Genomic DNA, 19,799 nt, shown 5'->3' with positions numbered 1-19,799 from the left:
ATGGCAGGCTTCACAACTTTCACATACACAGGGACTGTGAACCTGCCTACGCCCAAAGCTTTCAATACTGGGGATTTTGTACCAGGGTCTCTCTCTATTGAGGGTATACAGAATTCTATTGCTTTTGGAGCAACGACCTCAGTGTCAACTCTGCTCACAACAAATTTAGCAGTGTTGACAGCGAGTTTTTCCGTAGAGCAGGGCCAACTTCCCACAACTACTCCAATTAGGATTGCCACTGCTCTGGGATCGTTCTGGATACCACCGTATGAGGTGTCTGGCACGCAAATTCCTATCGTGAATTTGACATCGGGTTCAACACAGCCCAGCTCAACACAGCCCAGCTCAGCACAGTCGAGTACCGGAGAAGGGGTGACGTCCACAACAGGACCGCAGAGCCTAACACCAACGAACTCTACGCGCGCAAACCCTTCGAACAGTACGAGGCCAACTTCAACCTCCCGCACAGACACGCCCCAGCCTGAGCAGGAAAGGTATGGTGTGGGTCACCTTGTGGGTACAGCTGTGGGCTGCCTCATTGGAGGTGCACTCCTCGCCGCTGCGGCATTGTTTTTGTTCATGCGTCGAAGATGGCGTAATCGCAATGACTTATCGGAACCTGTGAGGGAGAAATCTGCTCTCAACGGCCATGGCAGAGCGGTTTATGTTGCGGGCAGTAAGGCGTGGGAATGCCACCTGCCGCAGTCCGAGTCTGACGGGACGATCCGGGCCATGGCAGAGCGAACTCTGGACCAGATCGAGATGCACGTCGAGAATTTCTACAAAGACACCGCTAATGTGCATATTGGACCTGAGGTGCAGTCAAAAATCACGGAACTCGATTCGCGTCATCTTCCAGGTCCAGTCCTGAGTCTGCTGCCACAGTCAAATCGGCCGACCGTCTTGATCAAACATTGCATCGGCAATTTGGTCATTTCGAGGATTGCGGCTGCTGAGGCCACCGCTCACTCGTTCCTCCCAAAGGATTTCCACACTCCTAAGAGTTCATCCACAGTGCAGAGCAAACCAGGTAGGATAAATGGCGTCGAAAAGCTACTTACATACATCATGCTGATATTTCCTGGCAGCCTTCACCCAAGCTCTGTCTAGCTGGCGGGTTCTCACCGCATATCTGAGCGTAGAACCGGAGCATGACCAGGCATACCATGAGGAACGTGATCAATCAATCGCCCATGCCGCGCAGCAGGTATATCAAGCTTTCGGGCCATGGGCTCGCAACACGGACACGGAGAAAACCCGTTCTCAGAATTTGGTTGGCATCATGAAACGCGCCAGCGAACTTGGGACTACGTTGTTCTCCCAGCCTTCTACTTTCGAATGGCAATGGCAACGGCATGCCCAAGGTAGAGAAGTTCCCGTCAGCCACGATTCGACCAAGATTGTCGTGTTGCCAGGGCTGTACAAAACTAGCGACCAGAGTGCACAGGAGATCGCACCCCCCATGTGTGTAATCGAGCCAAGGTTTGGCGCCTTTTAGTGGACTGCAGGGGGACTTTGTGTAGTAGCCATTGGCTCGGTACTACGTACGGCGGCACTGAGCTGCTGCTAATAGTTAGTAATTAACTAGTTATGTGGCTCCTGGTTTCTGGGGCGATCCAGCCTCAGTCCCTTTGACATCTCTCGCCTAGCGTAGAATGATATCAATTTGAAACATGTTAAGTGGGCGCTGGAGACTGTGTTTGCAACTCTATTATGTAGTGCAGCATTACTGTGAAGGTTAATACTATGTGCGTACCACAGGGGGAGGCATAATTATTTCTAATATAGTGCCAAAAGCAACTTGAAAAAGTTATAACGTTACGTATCGACTTCTTCTTGCTATGATATGTAGTAGAGATAAAGTGCCTAGAAATCGCCTAATAAAGGTTAAACCATACATCAATTCAATACTAAGTGACAGGAAATCGTACAAGGGCGGCAGGGATATGTGTATTAAGAGTGTTCAAGGTGGGGAATACTAGCGCCGTGCTAAGGATACTTCTGCCAGATACCGTAGTAGGCGTAGTAGGAGTACTACGGTAGGAGGCATAATTGATCGTAGCATGGCGCTAGTAGCAGCTAGTTCGGATACAGCGCCACCTCAGTGTCTAGAAGCTTGTTAGACGATTATGGTATCAATTGGCCACAGTAATACCGCTTAACCGTTCAAAGCTTAGCTGTCTCGTTTGAAGTCTGTTTTAGTGCAAATATACTAGGGCCGTGCTACGAATACTTCAGCCAGGTACCGTAGTAGGTTGGTTTGGGCGTGTGCGGCACAGCAGCCCCTCAAGTAACACAATCCCTAACCGTTGCTGATCTTCGCCCTCCTTCCGCGGGACCCCTCGCATAATTCACTTACTAGGGGTATCCGTACTCTGAATCCAAATACAGCCCCCATGCTAATCAAATCGATTTACAAAGTACAGCATGGTCTCGGCTAACTTTCCGCATCATGCCACCCACGCAGCTCTCCTCGGTTGGTGATTGTCCAACTCAGCCACGCACGAGCTAGTGCATCCTCAAGGCATTCAGCTACCACCTATCCATGCACGACACAAAGCGCATTGATCCATGTCAAGGCGATCGAGTACAACGTGACAAGATGAATTGGTTTTCTGCAAAGTCTCTCTCGCCATTGATGGCCCAAAGGCCACCAAATATGCGTTACGAAATTTGTGCCAGCAGTGAAGAATCAAAAGTGCTGCTCGAAACAACACAGGACGTCAACGAGCAGATATATATGGTTCGGAAATTAAGGCGACAGCGCTCTGCAAACCTGACCCCGTCGGAGAAGACTTGGATAGACAGTGCAATTGAAAACACCAGCAATGCCGTCAGTGGCATCACTCATTTCGTGGAGCCGGTGCCGGAAAGTCCACCTGCCGGGCGTCAATGGATGCCGGGTCCTTCATTCTTGCAACAGCTAAAATACCTTATCAAGGACTCTCCTCAACTTTCGGCCCAACTCGTCCGGTTGTCGGTGGCAGCTCAGTTGCTCAGTACAGCGATGAGTGTTCTCTCTGCCTGTGTAACTGTCACGTCTGAAGGTCAGGTGAGGTCCACGGGCGCTGGGACGAACACTGTCGACTCGTCCTGGAACGAGCTCAGCGAATTTATCCACCGGAGGCGATTCAACAGTACGCCTTCTCTTGCAGGTGATAAGCGGATACCTCCCGCCCATGGAGCTCAAAGCGGATCACCCCAATCATGGAACAATGTTCAACCTGAAGAGCGGAGTCCAACCGAGGATCAATGGTCCGAAAGTAGCCCTGCCGCTTCCGCCAGATCGTCAGGTTCAGCAACTTGCCAAACCCAAACAAGCAGTGATGGCTTGAAGGGCCCCATTGCAGTGTCACCACCAGTTCAGCCAGGGAGCCAAAAATGCACCACACGCTCCGCTGAGATGACTGATCGTTATGATATGGATCACGGCCTAACACTTATCATTGAGACAGTTGAGGAATGGCGACAGACAACTGAACGCGCACTCAATGATATCAATGCTCTCAGCCGGGCACTCACTTCGGGCATGATGGACCGTTCGATTTCGATACTACGTCGGACCCAGCCTCTGAGAACTCCTGAGGGTCAAGTCCCTTTTCAAAAGCCAGTGCCAGCGCGAACTTTATCTCCTCTACCTCCAAGACCAATCATAGAATTATCCTTGCGAAATAGCTTCGACAAAGAGTCTCTTCCCCACGACAACTACAAGACTCCCATCCCAGGCGCAAGTAAGTCTGAAGATACTTTGATGCACTCTGGCGCTTCTGTCTCAACACCGTCATTAGACAGGATTTCTTGTTCTTCTGAAAATACATCCCAAACATCCATTTCCACACTTTCATCCACGCCATATAGGATTTCAAGAGGACGTGCTTGGCTGGAAAGAAGAGCAGAATCCTTTGGAGCGGAAATGGATGAGACTTGCACACCTGAAAAATGAACTCAAGTTCCAGAGCAATCAATCAATCCTTCGTCTCAATCGATATGTCGTCTGATCTTTACGAAACCATTTGTCCTCTTGACATCTATGCAGAATTATGCGGTTAGAATCTCTACAATGCGATTTGGTTTCCGAGCAAGTACGAACCTTCAACCGAAGCTGGCATCTTATACCAGCCCTTGCCACATAAGACCTGCTAGGTAGTCACAAGGTGCACCAGTTTGAACGGAAACGGCACTAGAGGCGGCGGCATATCCGCAAAATAACTTGCTATGATTGATTCTGAGATTTGATTAAGTGATACCTGGGTATCTGGGTCAAAGAGATACACTATACGATGTAATGTTGAGGGTTCTAGGTAAATATCAGGTTTACATTCAAACTTTACTCAGCGACTGTACACAGACGTCTACAAGGGACCGATTTTAGGATCTTAAAATTCGAAACCGGGCGCCTTGCAAAAGGAGTGTTTGTAGTCTCTCGTACTCAATACGCTTCGTGCAAGATGAGACAAGCATCCCAGTCAAGCATCCCATACTATGTTCACCCGCGTGACCCTTTATCGTTGTGTTGACCCGCACAGCGTTCCAAATTGACGGATCCCTCCGATGCCGAATCAGTCCTCAATCTCTGGAACCGTGACTCGACTCCTCAGGTTGACCTCTCTGTCGCCTATACTTATGACATATTAGCTCCGCCATGATCGGGTCGGCGAGACGATGACGATCGTTAATCAGGGTTCTACGAAGTGTGGAAACGGCAGCAAGGAAAACAACCTCGCTACTCATACTACCAGCTTTGCACACCGTCAAATATTCTGGTTCCATGGTATTAGCACACCAAACTTGATCGAGCCTCACGTCCTCTTTTGGACCGACCGTTTCTAAGCATTTCCTTGCTGGCTCAACCTTCGCTCAGTCTCTGCTCACCCGGCACCGTCATAGCTCAGTTTTGATGTCCTCTGCTCACCCTCGTACTCAGACTCCATCCAAGTGCTGTTCAGCCTGCTCAATACGAGCGTCCTCGGAATCCAGGCTTGGAACGAGACCATGAAGTGTAGGGCGAGATGAATGACTGATTTGAGCCTTGCACTCTACGGTAGCCAGATGTCAGTGCTGGCGGCTTTTGAGACCCCGCTGCAGCTGCCCTGACGTCGAGAGAAGGCATCCATGTACGGCGGCAGACAGATTGAGGGCCGTGTATCTATGGAAGTCACACCGGCATCTTGAAAGGATGAAAAACACTGTTATTTGTGCTAGTTCTTCCTAACCCACTCGCTGTTAGATCGTTCGGTTCGTGGAATCAAACCGAAGATCAGTTAAGCGGAAAGGGAATGATATTGGAAAAATCTAGCTCAGGAAAGCAGATCGCCACGAGAAGATCAGATTAGGGAGAGACCTCCATCTGCATTGTTCGTCCTCGACTTCCCCATCCGACCCCTCGTCTGATGCACCCAAATGGGGGCTCGGGAAAGTTGTTGTTCTGGCGGTAGTGCCTTGGTCCAAATGGTGGAGGAATTACTAGATATGCCGTACACAGAATTTGGGGGGAGAAGGGACGCGGTCCTGCAATTGATTAAATGAGTAAGACCAAGCATTTCACGTCTACGGCGTTCTAACGTACTTATCCAGCATTAAAGCCATATGACGATGGCTACAAACCCAGAATTACAAACTGCGCTCCATATCTTGTCAGCCCATTTGCCTGCAGGTGCGATAGCACTTTTGAGTTTCAGGGCACTCATAAATGAGGCGTTACGACTGAATGTTCAGTTGTATAGTCCGCTTAGGTGGATTGCTTATGTTTGTCTCAAGTCTTACTAGAGATACTTATTCCGAATTAGATGACAATATCCAAAGATAATAACGACTATTTAAGTATTATCCACTCCGCGGGCAAGCAGGGGGTTGGAATGCCTCAATTAGCGCTGTCGATCTTATTGATTTGATCTTGCCACAAGTCTTGCATATCAACGTCTTTGCGCATCTTCTTCGAGAGAGGACATCATCAAGAGTAGGCTGGTCCAGATATTCTTAGATTATATATCCTAGATGCCTGCTTATTGAGAGATTGTTGTGAGAAGTTTTCCAGGCAAGTAACCTTATTTGAGCTTAATTTTTGTGATATATGCTAAGTAATTGAGGCATTGCCTGCGGGGTGGATACTAGTAGTAGTGTAGTACGAAGAATTGTTTCATAATCAATATCACCGCCCTCGGCCCGATAGAATTGTCAGTCAAGTGAATCAAGATCCTTGATCGACGCGTTCTTACTTTTTGCTATTGGCTAGGATGGTCAGTCCTTCTCACCGCCACAATATGGGCGCATACCATGCAGACAGATGCCAGCCCGGGAAGAGCAAAAGACACTTCCTCCTCATTCGTCATTTGAGCTTCTTGCCCCCAATTATTTTTCTTACTTGTTCTTGACAGACATCTACCCACCTCACAACTCTAGAATTGCTGCTACCAAAATCTCGAAAGGGCAGGGGAGGGAGGTAGATGGGAAGACGCTGTAATAACCCATCTATTACGCTATACGTCTATCTTGTGAATATTCTCGGCGTCGCGTACTGGGATATCTCTCAATCCAATGACCATAGTGGATATTAGAAGATACTTCTAAGCCATGGAAGTTGCGGGTCTCGCAGCCGGTGCTGTAAGTCTTGCAGGTCTCTTCTCAGGTTGTGTCGATTGCTTTGCTCTCATCCAAGCTGGTCGTGCTCATGGACGGGACCTCGAGATTCTGGTCACCAAGCTCGATGTCGAAAAGACACGCCTCTTACAATGGGGTGATGCAGTCGGCTTGCTAAGCACAGATCCGAAAAATCGAAATGCATTACTTGACACAGACCATACGCGACCTGTGATCGAAAGAGTGCTCCAATGTATTTTCATGCTTCTGACAGATGGGGAGAAATTACGCTCAAGATACGGTATGCTTGAAGACAAGCAAGGAGCGGAATCGAACAACATACCCATAGAGTCGACCATGGTCAGTCGATCAAGACTATCTGCCTTTAGGGCTGCGTATGCCAACTTTCGCAATCGAATTACTTTACAACAGAGAAATGCAAACCACTTGGCCAAAGTAAAGTGGGCCATCCGGGACCGTGAAGGCTTTAGCAATTTGACGCGGGATCTCCATGATTTCATCGACAACCTACGAGATCTTGTTCCCGTAGCACCCATACTTACTCGACTGCTGGTGAAAGAAGACATGGACAGTCTACCAGACGACCTTGGAATGCTTCGACTTGTGGATGAAGCATGTAGGGGAAGAGGGGATGAATGGTCCGATGCAGCGACTTCCCGACTTCAAAATACCGAAATTGCCTCAGAGGATGCTCAACGGATTATGGAATGGAGACAAGACATACAGAGAGGAGATGGATTGACTAGAACTTCGCCAGCAGACACGGTTGGATCCATGGCAGCTAGCCCGGGTCAGGAAATGCTGCCAAGAGCAGGCAAGCAATCCGTCGACGGAGATGCTCAGCCAGAAACTGCGGGCTGGTTCCCACATCAGAATCGATTAGAGACGAAATCATTGTTGAGCGCTGATTCTTCGTTAGGATCTACACTCTCACACGCACACAGGAAATCAATGTGGGTGCTACATGATGATGCACTCGAAAGACATCTCCATGAAAATGGGATACACCTGAAGTATCAGAGTCTTTTGGATGATGATTGTATAAAGCCGAACAACATAACGTACATCAAGCGGCAATTGACTAAAGAACAACTCGGCCTTCCTTCCTTTCAAGACTTCAAACACTTCAAGCAATTAGAAAGTCGAGAAATCGGAGTGGATGCCAGATTGAACATGACGATTCAATTCCTAGTTGGCGACAGGACGCCAAGAGATATAAAAGCTGTGTCATCGCTAACAAGTCATACTTTTACATCCATTGAACCTCTTACAGATGGGAGAATCCCCACTCCAACGCCGGATTTCTGCTATGGTGCCAGTATCAGCCAACTTAATATTCATGCAACAAAAGAGCTCAGCCGCCATATTCTGCCCTCTAGATCCATGAATTGCCCGATCGCGCCGAATTTCTTCCTAGAAGTGGCCAGCAACCATAGGGATACTGCAGAACTCGGAATGACAGCGTGCTATCATGGTGTCGTAGGTGCCCGCGGCATCCTCGGTCTTCAGTGTTATGGTGAATCTGAGTATATCTTTGACGGCTGCGCATACACCCTTAGTGCAACGATGGATGACACGACCCTGAAAATATATGCCATTTGGCCAACTGCACCATCATCCCCTCAGATTCACGATTACCAAAATCGAGCGGACTTCCACGAGGCATTAGCAGGCGTTTGGCTCATGACTTATTCTGTACAGTGTTATTATGAGGGCTTGACTGCGTTGCGGAATGCGATACGGTTGACTGAAGAATGGAGAAGAATATTTATTCAGAACGCGAATGCCAAGTATGAAACAAGGGTAAAGCACTGATGCAATGACATTCAAAGATCAAAGATCGGATGCAGTCCGAAAGAAGGACCAACGGAAGAAGAAGCATGGAAGCGATCAAGGAGGGAGCAATAACGAACAGCGAGGACCAAACCCTGCCAGAGGCCAGCACTTACGAAGATTGAGGCATCAGCCTGGCACGGGCTATAGGGGATTGCCTACCGCTGTCAACTGTGCCCCGTAGCAAGGCATGTGCACAAACATGTTCCAGGTACGCATGCGTGGTAGTGGACTATTCACAGGCTCATCCACAATCTTTACACGGCTCGCTCGCGGTTGGTTGCTGGTCTACTCACCGGAGGATGTTCCTCCGTGAGTGACTTTCATGCACAACGGGTCTCGCGCGGCGCCCCTCGTACGACATGACAGTACAATGAGAAAGTATTGCTCGCAAACAAGACAACAAGATCACACTGTTCGCGCTGGTATCAATGCGCTCTCCCCGCCTACCTACCGCTGGTCACTTGTTAAGGGAGGGAGGACCAATGGAGCTGCAGCCAGTCTTCACCATTTCCACCTCAGCGAGTGCAGAGCGGACCATTCATTCCCCCGGGGGACTACCTGCAAGCCGTGGTCCAGACGAGCGGCCCTGATCACAACGTTCGATCTACCGGCATCTGGCTGAGAGGGAGTCTCCCATTTCGTGATTGACAAAGAAGAAATGGTTAGCAGTCTGAGGGTATATACAGTGAGCAGCAGCTTCAAACACAATTCTCTTTCTTTGTAGAAAAGAAATACATGTAACGACTGCAGAATTGGAAGTGCCCCCGATTCCACAACATACAGGTATAGGTATAACAGACACTGCTCTCTCCGTTCCAAACTCAGACCTCATCAATACAGAGAGCCCATCCAATTCAGCTGGTCAAGCCAAAAAAAATTCCCATACTCTTCATTGTTTTTATGCCTCAAGTCCAAACCTGGACCGAAAAAAGGAGCCTCCTAAAAAATCCATCTATCAAGACCGCCACACAATCAGGGCCCAGAAAAGATTGGCCCCCCAGCTGAGGGATCTCCATCCTTTCTTTCTTGACTGATCGAATCCGATCTGACCCTAAAAATTCTCCTTCCCCCACACAAAGTTAAACCCCGGCTCCGAGTACATATTACATTTGACATGCAGCTGACTGCCCAAGACTTTCGGACCGCAGAAGAACACGCCCGCTTCGGCCGGCGAGTGGATCTTGCGGATGGAGCGAAAGACCATGTCCCAGTTTGGACGGCCGAAGTTTGTGGGTGCGCGGAGTCCCGTGATGGCGTCGCGGTCCGAGTTGACGTCGTTGATCATGATGTTGGTGGCGTCGTCGGGTTTGATTTTCGCGGTGAGGTACTATTTCCATCGCTGGTTAGCAGGGGATGGAGGGGCGCTTGGGGGGGGGTTGAGGGTGAACAGGGACGGTTCAGGCTTACGGTATGAATCTCGATATGATTCTGCAGATCTTGTGCTTCGATGGCTAGTAAAAGAGAGCGAAACCACTCAAACGACCCGAAATCGCGACAGACCCAAAAGAAGTAGACTTTCCGCAATCGCGTCTTCTTCTGCGGGTAGTTGAGCCGATACCAGATGCTCTTCAGAATACTGGCGAACGGCGTAACCCCGATGCCTGCACCGACTAGGACTGCGACTTCGTATTTGAAGACGTCTTCGGAGGCTGAGCCGAAAGGACCGTCGATGTAGACTCGCGGCAAGACTTTGCGGATCGTGGGATCGATGTCGTTTTCTTTGGCGCCGTCGTGGACACCAACGACTTCGGAGCCGATTCCCTGTTTCTTGTCGTGGCCGGAAGAGCGCTCGAAGTTGCAGCCTAGTGCTTTGGCGAGGGCTTTGGTGAAGTCGCCGACACAGCGGACGTGGACGGAGATGTAGTCTTCCTCTGGGGCGGAGGTTAGGGTGAAGGGGTGATATTGCCAGATCGATACCTCCGGGCAGCAGAGGAAGATATATTGGCCTGCCCTAGTTTTGGTCTTTTCTTTCTTGATCTGGATCTCGCATACATTACTGGGATGTTGGACGACTTTGCTGACGAAGGTCTTGTGTCTGCCGCGCACTTCACGGAGGATGCGCTCCGCAAGATAGATGAATCCACTATACATCCACCATTGGTAAAAAACGCCGGTTCCAGCACAAAAGGGGGCGCTATCAGTCTTGATCATGCAGAATGCACCGTGCACGGACCAGAAAACGAAGAACACTATGAAGAGGTGGTGCAGATACCAAAAGCGTTCGAAGTTTGCCCGACGAGGCCTCTCAATCGAAGTGGCAAATATTATCATCAATGCTATTAGCATAATGTACCCGGACCAGCCAGGACCAGTGAGAAAATTGGCGGCAAGAAAGCCTTTGAACCCGAGTTTGTTCTTTGCGGCGAGCTGGGCAAAGTTGTTCCAGTGGGCTATTGTATGGACCCAGGTGAAGAAGACAATAGAATATGCTACAAGTTTGTGAAAGGTGATGTTCTTATCTATATGCTTGTCAGGACGTGGCAGGCGTGGCAGGCATGACATGAAGGAGGACTCGTACCAAATTGTATAATGCCATTGAGAGGCGTTTGTCTCGCCAGCGAGATGAGTGTGCGGCATACAGCTAGGATCGTCAACGTGAGTCAAGAAGAAGTATGCAGGTACGTACGAAGTATGAGAAGTGCAATATCGAAGTGCAGCACTAAGGCGGCAGAGCGCGCAATAACAAAGGTCGTACCAAAGGTGGTTCTCGCAGTTGTCAAGTTGTCCTTGAGGTCGAAGTTCAAAAATGCGAAAGCAAAAATCATGAGATGCACAAGAACAAAGACGACAACGAAAAGTCGTCTATAGCCTTCATTTACCATCCAGACGTCAAATCTCTCCTTCAGTGTAAACTCCCGAGGCGGCTCTCCACTCATCTCGCCAGACATCAACAATCTTGTCAGAGGAGGCCATCTCACCCTCTCCGATTCCGTTGCCATCGAGACGGACGCCCTTCCGTCGGAAAAGGTTGAGTATCTCTCGAGATCCTGGGCCATCTTGTTGCTTAGGTATTTCTGTCTTAAGTCCCTCCAAAGCCTAACAATGTAGGGTAATAGCGGGAGTTTATGCGAAGACTCGATCCGGCCACGAATGTTCGGAAAGAGATAAAGTATTGGTCGACAGGTAGATTCTTGCACTGCATCAGCCAGCAACTTGAGGCAGCTACGCCCGCTTACCGGCTGCTGCCTGGAACAAGAGCGCAAGTCAAGTAAAAGACAGGATCGAAGGCAGAGCACAAAGAGAAACCAAGAGACGCGGTACAAAAGGAGAATAGGGGAGCTGGACAAGCCGGCCTGCGACAAGAATTAGATGGCTAACAAAGTAATTGTCTCTCCTTGCGGAATAAAGGTATCAACTAGATAGACTCTGGTCGATTCGATACTTCTGGACATTGTTCTGCACCAAGAAAGGCGATGATGGTGGAGTAAGATTTGCCATGCATCATGATGTCCCGGTTTCAGAGCGATGGCACTTTTGTTGCTGCTCCACACGCACACGGGCGCGCAAGATTGCGCTCATAGTCAACCTATTATTGCACAGACCGTGTTCCAGATTCAGACAGCATGCGGCGAAATGGATTGGTTGGTGTAGGAGGCATTGTGCCCACCCGGGCGCCTCGTGTGTCAGACGAGTGCTTCAGAAGTTGGAGATGCTGTGTTGTTTTTGACGCGAAACGACTGTCGCCTCTATCCTCTGTCCAATGTCCGATGTCCGATGTAAGCCTCGGCGGGATTCAAGTGCCAAGACATCACCAAGGCTGTAGAACTTCTTGAAGCTCGCAATTGTACTGACAAAGAGGGGTACGATACCAATGGCTGGAGGCATCCTATATTCCCCCGGTTGCTGCCGTACAGACGATCAATACAGAGGTGGTCGCTTTTGGCGTTGGGCCTTACGAAACAGCATGGCAACGAAAGATGGCCCAAACTCACATAATCAACTACATCGAAGGGTGCTTTGACGATATGATGTGACACATGATATTAACAAAGCAGGAGGGTTGAGGGGGCCACGTGGAGGCCGAAGCATATTTGGGCTTCAATGAGCCAGCCGCAGAACAGAAAGCTGAGTACTATTCGCCCAAACGCACTGCCATGAGAAGATATGCAGCATAAAGTGACTAAGGAAGCGGTACGGGTTGACACATTAACCACATCTGGGAAATAGCCATGACCCCATACGAGAGACACATGAATGCTCGAAAGAGATCCCTCCACGGTGTAAGTCCTTCCATTCTTTGACGTCTAAAGTCGGAGATCGTCCTTCCGCTCATCCATTGATAACCATCAAGTATCTACCCTTTGGCACCATTTAAGTTGCATATTTCCTTGTCCATTCTCTGGCAGTCTCCTCGTATTTGCTTCTGTTGGTTTTGTACACGTGCGCTATCTCCGGCACCAGCGGGTCATCCGGGTTGGGGTCGGTAAGCATAGAGCAGATCGATAGCAAGACTAGACTTGTCAGTCTCATCGACGTGGTCTCTTGGATAGATAGATTACCTTTTGATATGGTCAAAGCTGGACTCCACTGGTCTCGTAGTATGTCCAGACAGATGCTGCCGTTAGAGTTGATGTTGGGATGGTAGATTCGGGTGGTGAAGTTGACTTTGGGGGGTTTGAAAGGATAGTCGGTTGGGAAGTGGATAGCCAGGAAGAAGAGACCGCCTTGGAATGGGCTGTCACCCTGTGCGATCGCCATGTCAGCGTTGCTTTCGACCGTTGCCGCTGTATGGAGAAGAGGAGCATCGCGAAAAGCCCCATCAGAGACAGAAACTTCAAGTATCATTGAGGGAATAGGGATGCCTTACTGGACCCATAATGGTTGCTTGCCAGTGGAACTGTTTCACAATCTATTAATCAAATATCCCCAACAATGGACGGCGTCTGTGGAAACGAGGAGCAAGCTCGTTCCCAGCATCGCACCTAGGCTTACCAGATCTTCTCCTTGTGGACCAGCAGAGCAGGAAGAGGGTGGGTCACTGTCGTCGAGACCGCGTCAGCCACTTCAGTCAAAGAATCCTCCAGCCTTATCGAATGCATGAATTTGCCCCTCTCTTCGTTGCCAGATGACAAATTCCACCAATAGAGGGAGTACAGAGTCGTGAATTTGCTCACCGGCCGAGATCGGTAAGTTCTTTGTTGATTCGCTTGAGAGCCATCTTGATGAGAGAAGTTGAACCAGGAGTGATGGGTCGAAGGTGCTTTCACTGGCGGGCAGGGCTGAAATGGCTGTGATCGAGGTGCAGACGTCAGCGACAATACTTCAGAAGCAGTCTGTCAGGATACATGAGACATACAGCAAGATAGTCTCTATTCGTGAGGTGGTCTGAGAGTAGGGTGTATGCAGATGTGTAAAGGTTTTATGTTGGTCGTGGTTGGAGAGTGAGAGGACGACTGCGGCTGCGTGAGGAAGACCAGGTAACGGTGAATCAGTTCGTTGCAAGTGAATCGAAAGGGCGCTAACTGGTGGTAGTCAGAGCGGCTACTACGCTACTACGTAAGGACAGTGGGAGGCAAGCGCATTTGCTACTTGTGTTTGGTGTCTCGCCACCATCTATGCATTACTACTACTACGTACAAAATTTTACATGTTCATTATGCAACACTGATCTACTACTGACCACTGCCTGATTCAGCACTACCAGAAGCTTCTAGTCCTTGTCAACGTGTAAGACAGCTTTGCGTGACCACTAACCTAAAATGTACAGGCGCTTTAGGCGGCTTAAGCGAACCTCCCCTGGTCTTTGCTTGCGTTTACTTGCGTGCTTGCATTTACTTGCGTGCTTACATTTACTTGTGTGCTTGCATTACAGATGCACATCACCCTGCTATCTCTGACTCGCACTGGAGGCGATCATGAAATACGGTGGATCGTCTCATGAGGTGAATGGTATCCCGTACAATTGAGATAAATGGCTGTTGGCTTGGTATGGGCATATCCGGAAGAAAGACAAAAGATAAGATGTGAACAGGGTCAGTTCGAAGTGTCTCTATCAAGCAGTCCCATAACAGGCAAGGAGGCTCAAAGAATGGGACAACTTTCAGGCGAACGCCTGGATACCGGTGATGGCTCGGCCAAGTATTAGACCTAGGGTCATGGATTAGCATCTAAGTCAAATTCAGGCGAAGGGCTGCTCAGCTTACTATGTATATCACTCTGGCCTTCATAAGTTTGAGTGACAAACAGGTTTGCGACATGCCTTCCAATATGATACTCATCGCTTACAGCATTACCTCCGAATACCTCTTGCAAGCTAGAGCATGGTCAACAAGGGGCTGGGTTCCAAGCAGGGATCGCAGACGCCTTACGTTCGGGCATTGACCAGAGCTCTGTCACAGTTCTGTCTCTTGATCATCGATATCATTTCTGGAGCTGCCTGGCCTTGGTCTTTGAGCCTGCCGACCTGGGTGGCTGCCAGGATCCCATAAGCTGCATCAGTCACGGCGTCAGAAAGCTTTTTCTGCACCAGCTGATACTTGGCAATGGGATTGTTTTTGAACTGTCTCCTCTCTAGGGCGTATGCTCTGGCTCTACTGATACAGTCCTCGAGGGCCCCCATCGTTCCAAAGGCGATACCGAACCGAGCAGAGTTGAGACAGCTGAAAGGGCCCCTTAGCCCCTCCACGTTGGGAAACATGTTCTCCTTCGGCACAGGGCATTCGTCAAGCTGGATCATGCCTGTAATGGAGGCGCGAAGGCCATTTTTGTTCTTCAAGGGTGGAGCCTCTAGTGCTCCAGGCGGACATTGATCCTTCTCTATCAGAAAACCACGTATCTTACCTGTCTCCTGCAGCTTCGCCCATACCAAAAACAGATCAGCGATGGGTGAATTTGTGATCCATGTCTTAGCTCCTGATATCGACAGGTACCCTTCCTTCGATGTATGTGGTTTTGCCGTCGTCTCCATAGATCCAGGATCTGAGCCATGATTTGGCTCGGTGAGTCCAAAGCAGCCAATCATTTTACCCTGCCTCAGGGGCTCCAAGTATTTGTCCTTCTGCTCCTGCGTCCCAAACTCATCGATTCCTCCCATGACAAGAGAGCTCTGCACGGACATGCCTGATCTGTAACCAGAGTCTACCCTCTCGACTTCTCTTGTAATAAGCCCTGATGCAACACTGCTGACGCCTGCACATCCATGACCTTTTATAGTGGCGCCTAAAAGCCCAAGCTCTCCCATCTCTTTTAGAATATCTTTGTCGTAATGTTCATCACGATACGCATCTTTATGCCATGGTATTAGCCAGGTATTTCGTCGAACTTGTAAGTGCTTTACCCAGTACCCGCGGCAGCATTCGCTCCTGGCAGTAAGAATGTGCTGTTTCTTGTATTGCAAGCTCGTCCTCAGTGAAAAGGCTCGCTGCATTGAGGGGATCCTCCCAATTGAAGGCTGCAGGCGCGTGAGCATATCTTCGTCCCGCATCTAGGCACTTTCTTCTGGAGGCAAGATGCCTACAGGTACGCCATACAATTGTTCTGTTCATCTTATTTATCAAAACATCCAAAATTAAGAACACAGCAGTTTTGAAGCAGGATGTATGATTATAGTATTGGAACTGTGACACCTGGAAACATATACCATTCACTGAGAAAGATGGAAGAGACCGAGGCACGTTCACCCCACATTCTCATTGAGACAGTTGGAGGGACTCGGACAATCCGGATTAGCCACAGATCACATTCCGACAAGTCCGGATCACTATCCGAAGTGCTCATTACAACCCCCAATCATCGGCCTAACGATGTCTCAGACACAAGAACGATGCTTGACCCCGGCTACACTTACAACATCAGTGCGGCTCCCGATGGCTCCATAGAGACTTACCTAAAGATGTGCATGAGCTTTTAATGCCAAGCTTTTTGGGACACGCTCCTGACCCCAGATGCGCGTCACAGCGCAAAGTGCCTGCTGTGCCACAATTCCGGATCCCGTCCATACTCCGTACTGGACTGAATATCAGCTCTGACCACAACTCGTTGCAAGAATGGGTATCAAACGTAGGTCTCGAATAGCCGTTGAACACTGTTGCAGTTAGCGGAATAACTGACGTTTATCAAGAACTGGCTAAAGTCATTCAAGAAGAAGCTCCAGATGCTATCAAGGCAGGCGAGATCAAGAACCAATTTGGCCGGAAGGTCGCAATCGTGGGTGTCAGCCTACCTCTCACTTCTGAATTACTCTGACTTGTCTTCAGGACGCGTAGGGCGAAACTTCATACCTACCTCCTTGCGCTTACTTTCTATAGATCTATGAGCATTTACTCATTCCTAATTGCAGTCCGTTCCGATGGCCAGCAACTGATGTCTGAGACAGGCGAGACGACCTCGCACTTGCTTGGCATGTTTTACCGTACCCTTCGAATGGTCGATAATGGCATCAAGCCCCTCTACGTCTTCGATGGAGCACCACCGAAATTGAAGTCGGGAGAACTTGCGAAACGATTTGCGCGGAAGCACGAAGCATCTGAAGCTCACGATGAAGCAAAGGAAACTGGCACAGCTGAGGAAGTTGAGAAATTCTCGAGAAGAACAGTCAGAGTCACAAAAGATCACAATGACGAGTGTAAGAAGCTACTGAAGCTCATGGGCATACCTTTTATCGATGCTCCAACTGAGGCAGAGGCCCAATGCGCAGTTTTGGCACGGGCTGGGAAAGTGTATGCTGCTGCCTCTGAAGACATGGACACACTGTGTTTCAACTCGCCGATATTGCTGAGACACCTTACGTACGCAGAGCAGCGGAAAGAACCTATTCAAGAAATCCACCTCGATCGAGTACTCGAAGGTTTAGGCATGGATCGGAAGCAGGCAAGACTCTTGGGCTCTTCAACCTTCCCCATGACTAAAATTGTGTAGTTTATTGACCTGTGCATCCTGCTTGGCTGCGATTACGTAGACCCAATCCCTAAAGTAGGACCAAATACCGCGCTCAAGCTGATCCGAGAACATGGATCCCTCGAGGAAGTGGTCTCGTCTATCGAGAAAGATCCCAAAAAGAAATACACTATACCGGCAGACTGGCCTTACAAAGAAGCACGTGAGCTGTTCTTCAACCCAGACGTACGGCCTGCAGACCACGAAGCCTGCAACTTCACATGGGATGGACCAGATGTTGAAGGCCTTGTAAAATTTCTTGTTGGAGAAAAAGGCTTCAGCGAAGACCGAGTCCGAAACGGTGCACAGAAGCTGCAGAAGAACGTCAAAACAGCCCAGCAAGCACGTCTGGAAGGCTTCTTCAAGCCGATGGCGAAGACGGACGAGCAGAAGGCGTCGCTAAAGAGAAAGCACGAGGAGAAACTAGCGGATCAGAAGAAAAAGAAGAAGGAGAACGAGAAGGCGAAAAAGGAGGCAAAAGCGAAGCCGAAGATGAATGCATAGTATGGAGAACGTGGAGTTTGGAAGGGGCGTTTCAATGGCCGAGGGGTGCCCATGGAGGCTTACTCAGGGAATGTTGCTATTTAGCAGGGCGTTCGGAGGTCAAGCCAAGACCACCACAACCGTACAACGGATTTTACTCGTGGATGCATATTCCGCAAAGGTTCGACCCTCTGCTGACGAGCATTAAGTGCATGCAAGGGACTATGCAAGTCTACCTTAGGCAGGATTGAATGGCAAGATGTCAAGGGTAGCACGGAGAACAGACTCGCTAAGGCAATCTGCTGCAAAGGCAATCTGCTGCATCAGAGTTCATGGCATGACAGTGTGCCCCGTGCATAGAGCAAGTAAAAGGCCGATCTGGTTATCCAGAGAAGCAAGAATACACGACAGCTGAATGAGCGGCTCAGTAGACGATGTGGATTCTTAAATATCGCGCGTAGGATTGTTGTTTATCTTCGCGGGCCAACAACCTATGCGTAGGCACTGTAAAGCAGCATCCGGCATGGCTTCCCAAAGAGGGAACCTGGTGTACCACAGAGCCGGCCTAGTCTCTGGAGGTTGGTGTCACTTAAGTTGTGGCCGAGATGAGTAATTTCCAGTCTACTAGTAGAATTCGGAGGCCGAGAAGTCCCATCTCAAAAAAGGGTGAAACGTGGCTTACAGCACAATGCCTCGAGAAACCCCAAGGATGTTTCTAATTTACGAGAGAGACCTCCGTATTGAAGGCTAATTTGGGCAACAGGCGTTGGTTTGCAACCCACTTTCTCCTTGAAAGTAGCATCCCCGGTCCGTGCAAGACCAATTTATCTTAGATTTTGCCATGTCTAGTGGATGATGAGCAGCAGTCTGAAAGCCGAGTGGGCAGGTCTGGAGCGATGATTTAGATCCCTAGAGGATATTGCAGTAGTAGAGGCGGTTCTGCTTCCTCTTGCGGCCGGCCACGATTCCATAGCATCAGCCTCGGCCCGCAACATGATCGAGAACTCAAGTTCGGCAGTCTTGGCAGCGCCCGAAGACTGCCAAGAACAAGCAGAGGCCAAGAACCACGGCTCCCATGATCAACTATCCAGATCCAGATGGCATTCCTCATGATCTCTTATCCACCACGCACTTTACGCTTTCAATTATAAATCGAAGAAGAGCATACATATACGATGATCACATCCGACGCAGATTCGATCTGCTAAAGAGGAGGGAGTGGTTCGGATCAGAAGCAAAACCCTTTGAGCACCTCAGGTCGCCAAGCAAAATCCCAACCTGGAAATTCGCTCCGAGCTAGAAATTGATCTTCACTGAAGACATGGCCGCCAGAGAATAGATGGACACCCTTGGAAGCGAAAAATGAACTCAGCCACTGGAGAGCTTTGCAACATGTTTGCAACAAAAGACATGGCAGAGATTACCAGCTACAGGAATACACCACTTGGAGCATGGCATGACTGACGGAGCACTTGATGAAACCTAAATCGCTCTGTCAGATCTAGCAAGATGCCTGGTAATTCTAGCTGAAGCGATTTGCTTTGCATCGTGATATGGAATACGCTGGGGTTGAGTTACTCTGCATCCGCCAGAACGCATTGTGAAAAGGCTTCAGCGAGAAACCCAGCCCCGGGAAGACCAATATCCATCCTCGATATCACTTCTTACAATAAAAGATATTTTAAGTCCCAATGCCAGTACAGCCGAAGACAGAGATGATTGATTTGCATCTCTCCGTTCAGACAACAATGCCCTTGCAGAATGGGGTATGTTGGTGGGTGGGATGCTGGGCGGGACAAGCGGATGGTGGTGAGGAAAAACGATTCATGTGATCAAAATAGTTCAAGCCAATGAGAATAGAGGGCAGGCCGCAGTAGCCTGACATTAGCAAGCGGAAGCAGCCCAAGATCAACTCGGACGTTAGCTCTAGTATAAACAGACACTCCCCACTTGTCTCTGCGCGCGTCCCATCCATCTATCCTCCTACGTCGCCACCTATATTCGAGTCC

General features: G+C 49.3%; 7 protein-coding genes across 7 annotated transcripts; 4 read left to right on the top strand and 3 right to left on the bottom strand.

The window, feature by feature from the left end:
* On the top strand, positions 1 to 1,498 carry EPUS_05084 (uncharacterized protein; the record flags this gene model as incomplete). The annotated part of the gene is made up of 2 exons (XM_007805407.1): positions 1 to 1,030; positions 1,089 to 1,498. 2 exons carry the CDS (start codon positions 1 to 3, stop codon positions 1,496 to 1,498), a joined length of 1,440 nt encoding a protein of 479 aa, XP_007803598.1.
* Positions 1,499 to 2,638: 1,140 nt separating this feature from the next.
* EPUS_05083 (uncharacterized protein) lies at positions 2,639 to 3,998 on the top strand (the record flags this gene model as incomplete). Its single annotated transcript, XM_007805406.1, has 2 exons — positions 2,639 to 3,731; positions 3,793 to 3,998. 2 exons carry the CDS (start codon positions 2,639 to 2,641, stop codon positions 3,996 to 3,998), a joined length of 1,299 nt encoding a protein of 432 aa, XP_007803597.1.
* A 2,572-nt stretch (positions 3,999 to 6,570) lies between these two features.
* EPUS_05082 (uncharacterized protein) lies at positions 6,571 to 8,412 on the top strand (the record flags this gene model as incomplete). Its single annotated transcript, XM_007805405.1, has 1 exon — positions 6,571 to 8,412. The coding sequence occupies one exon, from the start codon at positions 6,571 to 6,573 to the stop codon at positions 8,410 to 8,412; it is 1,842 nt and encodes a 613-aa protein (XP_007803596.1).
* Positions 8,413 to 9,484: 1,072 nt separating this feature from the next.
* Positions 9,485 to 11,429, bottom strand: EPUS_05081 (uncharacterized protein; the record flags this gene model as incomplete). The annotated part of the gene is made up of 4 exons (XM_007805404.1): positions 9,485 to 9,760; positions 9,841 to 10,892; positions 10,952 to 11,014; positions 11,060 to 11,429. The coding sequence occupies 4 exons, from the start codon at positions 11,427 to 11,429 to the stop codon at positions 9,485 to 9,487; spliced, it is 1,761 nt and encodes a 586-aa protein (XP_007803595.1).
* Positions 11,430 to 12,744: 1,315 nt separating this feature from the next.
* Positions 12,745 to 13,591, bottom strand: EPUS_05080 (Ubiquitin-conjugating enzyme E2; the record flags this gene model as incomplete). Its single annotated transcript, XM_007805403.1, has 4 exons — positions 12,745 to 12,884; positions 12,933 to 13,116; positions 13,366 to 13,411; positions 13,548 to 13,591. 4 exons carry the CDS (start codon positions 13,589 to 13,591, stop codon positions 12,745 to 12,747), a joined length of 414 nt encoding a protein of 137 aa, XP_007803594.1.
* Positions 13,592 to 14,473: 882 nt separating this feature from the next.
* EPUS_05079 (Glutaryl-CoA dehydrogenase) lies at positions 14,474 to 15,613 on the bottom strand (the record flags this gene model as incomplete). Its single annotated transcript, XM_007805402.1, has 3 exons — positions 14,474 to 14,520; positions 14,577 to 14,686; positions 14,742 to 15,613. 3 exons carry the CDS (start codon positions 15,611 to 15,613, stop codon positions 14,474 to 14,476), a joined length of 1,029 nt encoding a protein of 342 aa, XP_007803593.1.
* An 805-nt stretch (positions 15,614 to 16,418) lies between these two features.
* Positions 16,419 to 17,811, top strand: EPUS_05078 (Flap endonuclease 1; the record flags this gene model as incomplete). The annotated part of the gene is made up of 5 exons (XM_007805401.1): positions 16,419 to 16,431; positions 16,493 to 16,578; positions 16,629 to 16,633; positions 16,680 to 17,208; positions 17,290 to 17,811. 5 exons carry the CDS (start codon positions 16,419 to 16,421, stop codon positions 17,809 to 17,811), a joined length of 1,155 nt encoding a protein of 384 aa, XP_007803592.1.
* Between the last annotated feature and the right edge of the window lie 1,988 nt (positions 17,812 to 19,799).

This window comes from Endocarpon pusillum, assembly GCF_000464535.1.
Source record: "Endocarpon pusillum Z07020 unplaced genomic scaffold scaffold4303, whole genome shotgun sequence".
Lineage (NCBI taxonomy): Eukaryota > Fungi > Ascomycota > Eurotiomycetes > Verrucariales > Verrucariaceae > Endocarpon > Endocarpon pusillum.
The sequence above is the reverse complement of the archived record's forward strand: the minus strand, read 5'-3'. Positions and strand labels throughout refer to the sequence as shown.